This window comes from Arachis hypogaea, chromosome 18, assembly GCF_003086295.3.
Source record: "Arachis hypogaea cultivar Tifrunner chromosome 18, arahy.Tifrunner.gnm2.J5K5, whole genome shotgun sequence".
NCBI classification, from domain to species: Eukaryota; Viridiplantae; Streptophyta; class Magnoliopsida; order Fabales; family Fabaceae; genus Arachis; species Arachis hypogaea.
Window position 1 is genome coordinate 29,588,316 of NC_092053.1, and position 12,004 is coordinate 29,600,319.

General features: G+C 31.9%; 1 protein-coding gene across 1 annotated transcript; it reads right to left on the bottom strand.

The window, feature by feature from the left end:
* Positions 1–2,552: 2,552 nt before the first annotated feature.
* LOC112770990 (epidermis-specific secreted glycoprotein EP1) lies at positions 2,553–4,246 on the bottom strand. The gene has a single exon (XM_025815524.3). It carries the CDS (start codon positions 4,106–4,108, stop codon positions 2,795–2,797), a length of 1,314 nt encoding a protein of 437 aa, XP_025671309.1. The 5' UTR covers positions 4,109–4,246; the 3' UTR covers positions 2,553–2,794.
* Between the last annotated feature and the right edge of the window lie 7,758 nt (positions 4,247–12,004).

The window sequence follows — 12,004 nt, forward strand, 5'->3', positions numbered from 1 at the left end:
GTTGACTTACAATGCATAGTATGTTCGTCTACTAGAAGTTTTCAAACTGTTTGTTTCTTTTTTTTTTAATAAAAAATATTTGATACTACTATACATTATACAAGCATGTAGACAAATATTATTCTCCTGTCGTGCTGCATTTTTACTCTTTTATTGACATTTTTATTTTATATAATTAAATAATAATGTTGATTTTCTTATATAATGGTAATAGTATAATAACTATTTTTTCTATTTCAGTATCTGTTTTTGTATATATATTGTTATTACGGACAACGCTCAGCTTATGATTCCCTTAAACCATAGTTAAAATTTTTTTTCTTTTAATTAGCATCTCTCTCAGATTGAAATTTTGGACATTTTTAAAGTCCTAATATCTCCTTTTATTGTATAAGTATTCTTAGATTTTTCTAACAAATGTGTTTAAAATTATAAGTAGGAAAGATCTATAAAAAAAAAAAAAAAAAAAAAGCTTTCAATATAGTCAATACATGGAAATTATTAAAGCTTAATTAACCCCTCTATAGTTTGATTCTTCAACAAATATTTTGACAAATGATAAGCCAACTTAAATATAAATAAGATAATAACCTTGTGCCCTTGTCAATTTTAGGCGTTTAAGTCAATAGCTTATCAAAGCAATTCATATAATTTCTTCTTCCTATCATAAAGAGGGTAGGCACCTTATAACTTATATTATGATTTTGAAAGTCTTCATAACTTAGAAGGGTAGCACCGAATTCATGCCAACATGATGCAAGCAAGTACATCATTGCGAACTAATATATTTTTTTTTTTATCTCCAATTCTTTACTCTGACATACTAGCTAGTTGTCGCTGTGGAAGTTATCAGAATTATATTATTGACTTTTTTCCCATTAAGTAATTTATCTATTTTTAATTTATTTTTGATGATGCTATGGGGATGGTTATTGCTTAGTACTATCAATCTTTTTTAACATATAATTGATACAAATTAAGGTCAGGTAGGACTGTAGGAGTAATAAAAAAATTTGAATAAGACAAATGTTGTGGAATCCAAGCACAAGATTAGATTCGTCTATATATATATATATTGTTAATTTTTAAATAACATTAAATTTTCATATTTTTATAAGATGTATATTCTATTATTCTAACTATAAACTTATAATAACATTTAATGAAAATTATTTATACTAAATTTTATAACAATTGAACATCAATAAATATGTAACTAAAGAATTTTTATTTATTCATGTATATTTTGAAAAAAATATATCATGTTGATCTTTTAGAACTTAAATGGTATAACAAACAATTTTAAATTAACATAAGATTTCTTAAAAATGATTTATAGCATATGAACTTCTAATACAGTTATTGAAATTTTAAAAAGTTATATGAACAAGTGATTAAATGGTATAACATTTACTTAAATTAATATTGGTATCTATTGATTCTAACTTTATGGTATTGGTACAAGAGTGACAGCCTAAATTAAAGAACTAGATAAAATAGATTAGTTGGATATAAAAAATGAAATTATAAATATATAATAATGCCTCTAAAATTGGAAGTTTTGTCCTTAATTGTGAAATTGTCATTAAAATAAAGCCTACACTTCTGGGCCCATAAAGAGTCCACAGTCAGGACAGGTCCAAGCCCAATACCAACTATAACCTTCCTTGAAAGCTATTTCAATTTGCACGGCAAGGCTTGGTTGAGTGGCATATATAAATGCCTTGCTTAAAAAGTACACTGGGTTCAAATTTTAGTTTGAGGCTAGGAAGTGGTTATAGAATCTATGGGGAGGAAAAGCGGGGTGTGTGTGTGTGTTAGGGTGTAATTTGCCCAAAAAAAAAAAAAAACAGTTATTTCAATTTCATGAAAAAAAAAAAAGAAACGTATTTTCAGTTTATTGACCAAAGAAAAAAGTTATTTCAGTTGTACACCAAAAAAAAAGAAAAAAAAAAAGTTATTTCAGTTTTTGAGTATAAATAATAGGTGAAATTCAAATCAATTTAGGTTAATTAAATGGTTCGCTCATTCGTCCACTTAAGTATTCAAGGCTCAAACTATTAAACAAAATTCAGATCTACAATAAATTAATGTTTAATCTTTTGGATTAAAAGACATTATAAAGAGAAAAAAATACTAATACGTAAGTAAAATTCAGTAAAAAAAATTAAAACTAAAAAATAATAATAATAAGAGTAAATACTATTTTCGATCCCTATTCATTTGTTTGATGGACTTTCCACTCCCTAAGAAATCTAAAAATTCAAATCGGTCTCTATCTATTTTGATATATGTACGTTCCAGTTCCTATCTACTTTGATTAAATGCTATTTCCGATCCCTAACCAGGGACTGGAACGTACATATATCAAAGTAGATAGAGACCGATTTGGGTGTTTAGATTTCTTAAGGGGTGGAAAGTACTCTATCGGACAAATGGTTAGAGACCAAAAAGGGTATTTACTCTAATAATAATAATAAGTCAAAAAAGTAATGTTTTTAAAGAAAAAATTACATTATAACAAATAAATTATCCATTGTGAGGCACTTAAATTGCATATAGTAAAGACGAATTGCATTACAAATACAAAACCATTACAATTTTATGACACACATTTTATTTTATTTCCATGTTGTCTCCGCATGTATGGAGAACATATGCTAAACCCATCTTATTGCAATACCAAATCACAAGCACCAAATAAATAAACTCAACCCCAAATACAAAATAGAAAACACATCCTCAATTACATCAACACCAACACCTTTTCCTAGGACTATAAAGATGTCTCTCCTTAACTATTAGGCACCTTGACATACCCCACATGTGTGGAATTTGCCACTTTAGTAAGTGTTTGTAGATCATAAGCTATCCAACACAATGAATTCTCCCTATGATAGAAATACCCAACACACTTGCAATCCTTGGTACACTTGTTCCCACAATTGCTCTCACTTACCTTATCCCCAACATTGTACTTGGTCATGTAATGCTCAACACCTTCAATCTTATAGTAGTGGAAATCACTAGCCTTGCATGAAGTCACACTCTTAGCAATGCAATCTTTGCTCCAACCAAAAATACCATTCTCCAAAGGACAACCAACACATTGGTTATTTTCACATAACCCTAAATTCCCACACCTACTTGGCAATTGACACTCACTTTCTTCATCAGAATCTCTATCAAACAATGTGTATGTCTCTTTCCAAACCCCATCACGCACATCAAGGAAATAAGTGTATAACCTAATGTTGCCATCAATTTCAAGCCTAAGGTATGTCAATGTGCTATTATTAACCGGCAAAGCAATAACCCTAGTGCCACTACTAGAAGGATTTGCCACATAGTAGTCAAATCCAAGGCTGAAACTTTCTGGATCGGATACAAGTGTCACGTTTTTCAATGACCCTTTTTCGGAAAAGAAAAAATTTTTAGTTGAAAGGAGGCCATAGATAATAGGCTTAGGAGAATTTTTGCTCTTGTAGTATAGGGCTAGCCCATTGGGCTGAAGTACAAAGCTATAGGGCCCATTAACATTTTCCTTCTCTGAAAGCCTACTAACCAATTTTGATGGGCCTTGAGCCCTTAGAGACTGGCCCACTAAGAGTGTATCCGTTGGGTAATCAAAACTTTGCCAAACAAATTTGCCTTTGGAATCAATTAGCACCATGTTACCATTTGGTAGCAACCTAAAGGCAACAACATCCTTGTTGGTTGTGTTGGTTTGCCATGCAATTCTTCCGTTGGCCTCGGCCAACACAAGGTTCCCGTCGGCTCCTAGGGCGAAAGTGGCACCCTCGCCGACAGGGTTGCCTCTGTTGGCCTCCCAGACCCATCGGAAAAGCTGCTCCGATCGCTGGAGGCCAACGCGAAGCGCTAGGGTAAAAGCATTTGGGGTGGTGTTATAGAAACCAACTTGGAAAGGAGAGGAGAATATGCTTATCATTCGGTAATTGGCACCATACTCTACAATGTAAGGGCCAAACTCACCTGAGTTTACATACTTGAATGTCTCATTTTTAGGAACAAGAGCATTGACTATAGAGAATGATAAGAACAAAAGTGTAAGAAGGAAGGTTTTGGGGTATGGCAAAGAAGAAACCATTGTTTTGGTTTGTGTGGGTTTATTTGCCTTTCTAGTTTATTTATTTATATACATGCAATGAAGATTGAATATTGTGGTTTGGTCAATGTTTTCAACTCAATTATTATATAGAATTCGAGTAGTTGGATCTAGATCATATCTATAAATGCCGCAATGTTAAAATAAAATATGTATTGATGATGATGATGATGATGACTGATGAGGATGGATGCCAACTGTCTAAAATCCCTTAAAATTGTTTTCCTTTTTCTTTTTTTTATGTCATTTTTGAGGTACAAATTTCGTACACTCTTCTTTATCGGATGAGGATGCATGTAGTTCTAAGTTGATGGCTATTGTTTAAGTATTTTAAGACTCTTGCTTGTATTTGTCTAAAATCTTTCATGATCAATCCTCTCAGTAAGCAATGAAATAAATCATCATCTCTTCTTCAACAAGCATTTTATTTCAATTTAATACTTCATTTGATTTAAAATATTTGTTGAAAAAAGAGATAAAGAAAGTGATGTTTTAATTTAGAAATTTAAAATAATTGTTTATTTCTAATATTCAGATAATATTAATTTTTTTTCTTCAAATAATACATTATGATAATTGAATAAGTATTAATTAAACATATTTATTTATTTAAAAATTTTAGACGTTTTTCTTTAATTAAGAAATGTATGACCATGGTGGTGAAGTCAATTAAAAAAAACAAATACTATGGGCCAAGATTTGAATTGCCTATTGTTTTACGGAGTTTGTGTCGGATAAGAACATGCAACTAAGCTTACACCTTTTATGAATGAAATTTAGCTTTCTCTCGAAACAAATAAAAAGAAAAAAAATTACAAATTTGATATATATAGATAATCTTATATTTTAATTATTATATATACGTAATTGATTTAATAATTAATTTTTAAGATGTATATAACATAACATGATGGAAATATTAATGGGATATTATTAAATCAGTAAAAATAATAATTCTTCACCCTTATTATTTGAAAAATATTCCTTGAAAAAGTTTGATTAAAGGAGAATTGTCATGTCGTACATTAAAAACTATGTGGACATTTATGGGGGCAATGACTTTTCACATTGAATTTTGATCCTTTAAATTTTAAATTTGTATTTTAGAGGATAAAGTGTGATCTTCTATTCTTAAATAATTTTTTTTTCATATTTATTTTTGGTTCTACCTATAAAATAAACGATAAAAAATCACACTTTACTCTCTAAAATAAAATTCAAACTTTAAAAAATTCAAATCCTTTGACATTAGGTCAATTAATTGTATACAACTCACTAGTCCTAATAAAATTCTAATAGCCTAATAAAATCGTCATTAAAGTAGATAAGAAAAATATAATTAGATAACTCAAATAGTAATATTCACTAAAATTACTATATCAATATAGTAGATATAATTAATATATTTAATAATATTATAATAAAATATATAAGAGAGAAAATAATATAAAAAAAAAAAAGTATAAGAGAGAATATTATTTTATTACTTATATATGTTTATTTAGATTAATACTTCTCCTATTTATACACACAAATTATCATCACTTTTCAACTTTTATTAAATTCATTCTTTCTTGAGAATGAATATTGAGAAGGTTAATCTAAATAGTCATCCACATCTTATCACAACAAAAAGGACGTTATTTGCTCCAACAATCACCAGTTTATTTCTCCAACTCCAAAACATGATCAAGACCTCACTAGTCACTATCGTTAGGGTTTAATTTTTTTTTTTTAAAATAAGAAAAATTAGATTTTGACTAGTCATCTCAATATTAGGATTAGTATTAGACTTATAATTCAATTAAAAAAAGTATACTATAAATAAAAATATGATATAATAATATAATTATTCATAATATAATTAAAAATTCTATTTTTTTGTCCTAATTCTAAGAATTTATATTCTATTCTCTTTATTTCTTAATACAATATCGTATCACTCAATCATGTGATGGATTTTTTGAGTGAGATTTAAAAAAAAAATTTAACTAATTTTTTTAAAAGATTTAAAAAAAAATAAAAATAATTTTATATTTTGATATTTTATATAAAAATATTTTTTATCTAATAATAATATTTAGATACAATAATATAAAAGTATTTTTTGTTTATTTATTACGTTAAAATATAATTTAAAAAAATATTTTTTATTTTTATAATATTTTTATTTTTACTATCCAAAAATACTAAATAATAAAAAAAAATTTAGTTGAAATTTTTTTTCTAATAATTTAAATGGCATCCAAATAAGAGATTTTTATTTAAATTAATTAAATATAATATTTACTGAAATGTATAGCATGTAGATAAATTATAATTTTAAATATACATTATTGATCAGTTAGAATTGGGTTTTGAAAAAAAATACTTATTTTTTCATTTTTTTTTAAAAAAATTTTTAAATAGACAAAAGCTATTTTACATTTGGATAGACCTTTTAAAAAAAATAAATATTAAAATATCTTTTGCTTCTGCTTTTTTAAAGTAAGTTTGCTAGCTTTTAAAAAGATAATTTATTTTTTTAATAAAAATAATTTTTTTAAAGATATATCCAACTATATTTAAAATTGAATAAAAGTACTTTAACTAAAAAAAAAAGTACTTTTTTAACTTAAAAGAACCCATTCAAACTAATACTGTTCATAGACCAAAAATTCATTAATAACTCAAATTGGACACTATATATTCGGGATATGATACAACTAAAAAAAAGAAACTGATTGCACTCGAAATATGATATAACTGCAAAATTATAGAAAAATCGGATGTTGAGTTATGAGCATAAAGAATTTAATGTCAATATACTCGAAATACGTATATAATTATTTAAGAGTCTTTGCACTCTAGATAACTACATAAAAAAAATTCTATATAAAATTTTTTTTGACCCAACCATTAATCACACTATATTTATCTTACTATTATCTATTCTTCTTCTCCTTCCTTCTCATGCAAATGTCTAATAACAAGTGTAACTCACCTGAAATATTGTGTATTTGTTGTCTTAGTTCTCTAAATACGCTAAAAAATATCATCTTGAGCAACATAAAAAAATAAGTTCATAAGAGGTTGATGAGAATAAATAATTTAATTTCATTAAAAAAACTCAATTTTTCAAAGATAATAATAAAATACAATTATTTAATAATATTTTAATATAATAAAATTTTCAGATAATAAAATATAACTATATATATAATTAATTATATTCTAATGTTCACTCTTAACTACTACTCTTTCAACAAATTAAATCCAAACAAATAAACATATCAACTAATTAATTAAATTAATTTACTTTAATTAATTAAAAAAATTTAAATTAACATATTTATAAGTGCTCTAACTACTTAGAAGTTCAAATATCCTAATATAACAACTGATTAATTAAAACAAGTTAAACTAATACGTCGTTATTTTAAGGGATTAAGTACTTTTTTCGTCCCTAAAATCTGAGGTCAAAATTAAAATCGTCCCCGACCTTTTTTTCTTATTAAAATCATCATCAATGTTATAAATCATTTTAAAATCATCCTTTTTACAAAAAATAATAATGCTTTGACGATTTTACCCTTAAAACAAAAATAAAAAACCTCTTCTCCACTAACTCCCTCTGTCCCCTACATCTTCATCATCATCTCTCTCTCTCTCTCTCTCTCCACCACCACCCACCACTACCACCACCAATTATCCTTAAATCTTTCCACTTGAAAACAAAACTATACTCAAACCTCAACAATCTCCAACAAAGAAAGTGAGGGCTTAGGGATGTGATGGGAAGTACAACGAGGAGGAAAGCCGCCGCTGCTGCCACTGGCTCACCGGAGAGGGAGAGAGAGAGAGAGAAAGAAGGTATGCGATAGAAGGAGGGGTCATTGCCGCTGTTGCTGCTGGTTCATCGCGGTTGCCGCTGGTTCGTCGCTTTTGCCGTTGGAGCCTACCAAGTGTGAGTGTTATTCCGGTGATACCAAGTTCTGCCTGAGACGATGCCAGTAGTCGAAGCCATCAAACTCTTCCACACTCCATCGAACTAATTTTGCCACCGCTTAACCGTTTGTGATTCTCACTTCAAAATTGAATTGTTGTTATCATTTGTTGTTGTTGTTTAGATGAGGGGGTGGCTGACATTGTGATAGATAAAGAGTTATAATTGGTGTTAGAGTTAAGGGTAGTAGGTGTTATGGTAGTGGTGATGTTAGAGATGAGAAAGAGAGAGAGAGAAAGAGATCTGCGTTGATGCAGGGGTGGTGCACGAAATTGTGATGTCCAGGCTCGAACTATTCCTAGCATGTGAGCAACTTGGTACGCGTAATCGTGATTACACATTCATAATTTGTCACAACTTCGATACAACTAACCAGCAAGTGCACTGGGTCGTCCAAGTAATACCTTACGTGAGTAAGGGTCGAATCCCACGGAGATTGTTGGTATGAAGCAAGTTATGGTCACCTTGTAAATCTCAGTCAGGCAGATATAAAGTGATAATGGTGTTTTCGAATATTATATAATAAAATAGGGATAGAGATGCTTATGTAATTCATTGGTAGGAATTTCAGATAAGCGAATGGAGATGCTTTTCGTTCCTCTGAACCTCTGCTTTCCTGCTATCTTCATCCAATCAGTCTTACTCCTTTCCATGGCTGGCTTTATGTGATACATCACCACTGTCAATGGCTACTTTCGGTCATCTCTCGGGAAAATGATCCAATGCCCTGTCACGGCACGGCTAATCGTCTGGAGGCATCACCCTTGCCAATGGCTTCATCTTATCCTCTCAGTGAATAATATGCTCACGCACCCTGTCACGGCACGGCTATTCATTTGTCAGTTCTCGATCATGCTAGAATAGGATTTACTATCCTTTTGCGTCTGTCACTAACGCCCTGCAATCGCGAGTTTGGAGCTCGTCACAGTCATTCATTCATTGAATCCTACTCGGAATACCACGGACAAGGTTTAGACTTTCCGGATTCTCTTGAATGCCGCCATCATTCTAGCTTACGCCACAAAGATTCTGGTTAGGAGATTTAAGAGATATTCATTCTAGCTTATTTCATGTAGAACGGAAGTGTTTGTCAGGCACGTGTTCATAGGGGAGAATGGTGATGAGCGTCACACATAATCATCACCTTCATCACGTTCTTGGGTGCGAATGGATATCTTAGAAGCGAAATAAGATGAATTGAATAGAAAACAGTAGTACTTTGCATTAATCTTTGAGGAACAGCAGAGCTCCACACCTTAATCTATGGAGTGTAGAAACTCTACCGTTGAAAATACATAAATAAAAGGTCCAGGCATGGCCGAGATGGCCAGCCCCCTAAAACGTGATCAAAGGATCATAAGGTAATCCAAAGATGCCTAATACAATAGTAAGAGGCCCTATTTATAATAAACTAGCTACTAGGATTTACAGAAGTAAGTAATTGATGCATAAATCCACTTCCGGGGCCCACTTGGTGTGTGTTTGGGCTAAGCTTGAGTGTTGCACGTGCAGAGGCCATTTGTGGAGTTGAACGTCAGTTTTTGTGCCAGTTTGGGCGTTCAACTCTGGTTTTGGATCCTTTTCTGGCGCTGGACGCCAGATTTGGGCAGAGAGCTGGCGTTGAACGCCAGTTTACGTCGTCTATTCTTGGCCAAAGTATGGACTATTATATATTTCTGGAAAGCCCTGGATGTCTACTTTCCAACGCAATTGGAAGCGCTCCATTTCGATTTCTGTATCTCCAAAAAATCCACTTTGAGTGCAGGGAGGTCAGAATCCAACAGCATCAGCAGTCCTTTTTCAACCTCTGAATCTGATTTTTGCTCAAGTCCCTCAATTTCAGCCAGAAAATACCTGAAATCATAGAAAAATACACAAACTCATAGTAAAGTCCAGAAATGTGAATTTAACATAAAAACTAATGAAAACATCCCTAAAAGTAACTAGATCCTACTAAAAACATACTAAAAACAATGTCAAAAAGCGTATAAATTATCCGCTCATCACAACACCAAACTTAAATTGTTGCTTGTCCCCAAGCAACTGAAAATCAAATAGGATAAAAAGAAGAGAATATACTATAAATTCCAAACTATCAATGAAACATAGCTCCAATCAAATGAGCGGGACTTATAGCTTTTTGCCTCTTGAATAGTTTTGGCATCTCACTTTATCCATTGAAGTTCAGAATGATTGGCATCTATAGGAACTTCAGATTTCGAATAGTGTTATTGACTCTCCTAGTTCAGTATGATGATTCTTGAACACAGCTTCCTTATGAGTCTTGGCCGTGGCCCTAAGCACTTTGTTTTCCAGTATTACCACCGGATACATAAATGCCACAGACACATAATTGGGTGAACCTTTTCAGATTGTGACTCAGCTTTGCTAAAGTCCCCAATTAGAGGTGTCCAGGGTTCTTAAGCACACTCTTTTTTTTTTTTGCTTTGGACCTTGACTTTAACCGCTCAGTCTCAAGTTTTCACTTGACACCTACACGCCACAAGCACATGGTTAGGGACAGCTTGGTTTAGCCGCTTAGACCAGGATTTTATTCCTTTTAGGCCCTCCTATCCACTGATGCTCAAAGCCTTGGGATCCTTTTTATTGCCCTTGCCTTTTGGTTTTAAGGGTTATTGGCTTTTTGCTCTTGCCTCTTGGTTTTAAGAGCTTTGGCTTTTTCTGCTTGCTTTTTCTTTTTTTTTTCTATTTTTTTCGCCTATTTTTTTTTTTTTTTTGCAAGCTTTGTTCTTTGCTGCTTTTTCTTGCTTCAAGAATCATTTTTATGATTTTTCAGATTATCAAATAACATGTCTCCTAGTCATCATTCTTTCAAGAGCCAACATATTTAACATTCTTAAACAACAACTTCAAAAGACATATGCACTGTTCAAGCATACATTCAGAAAACAAGAAGCATTGTCACCACATCAATATAATTAAACTAAGTTCAAGGATAAATTCGAAACTCATGTACTTCTTGTTCTTTTGAATTAAAACAGTTTTTATTTAAGAGAGGTGATGGATTCATAGGACATTCATAACTTTAAGACATAGTTACTAACTACTAATGATCATGTAATGAAGACACAAACATAGATAAGCACATAACATAGAAAACGAAAAACAGATAAAGTAAGAACAAGGAATGAGTCCACCTTAGTGATGGTGGCGTTTCCTCCTTGAGGAACCTATGATGTCTTTGAGCTCTTCTATGTCTCTTCCTTGTCTTTGTTGCTCCTCCCTCATTGCTTTTTGATCTTCTCTTATTTCATGAAGCATGATGGAGTGCTCTTGATGTTCCACCCTTAGTTGTCCCATATTGGAACTCAATTCTCCTAGGGAGGTGTTGATTTGCTCCCAATAGTTTTGTGGAGGAAAGTGCATTTGAGGCATTTCCGGGATCTCATGGTGATGAGCTTCATACACCTCTTGAGCTCCATGAATGGGCTCTCTTGCTTGCTCCATCTTCTTCTTAGTGATGGGCTTGTCCTCTTTAATGAGGATATCTCCCTCTATGTCAATTCCAGCCGAATTGCATAGGTGGCAGATGAGGTGAGGAAAGGCTAACCTTGCCATGGTGGAGGACTTGTCAGCCACCTTGTAGAGTTCTTGAGGGATAATCTCATGAACTTCCACCTCTTCTCCAATCATGATGCTGTGGATCATGATGGCCCGGTCTATAGTAACTTCAGACCGGTTGCTAGTGGGAATGATTGAGCATTGAATGAACTCCAACCATCCTCTAGCTACAGGCTTGAGGTCCAATCTTCTTAGTTGAACCGGCTTGCCTTTGGAGTCAACCTTCCATTGAGCTCCTTCTACACATATGTCCATAAGGACTTGGTCCAACCTTTGATCAAAGTTGACTCTCCTTGTGTAGGGGCGTGCGT

Coding starts and splice junctions, on each gene's coding strand:
- LOC112770990 (XM_025815524.3), bottom strand. CDS start 4,108: ATGGTTTCTTCTTTGCCATACCCCAAAACCTTCCTTCTTACACTTTTG.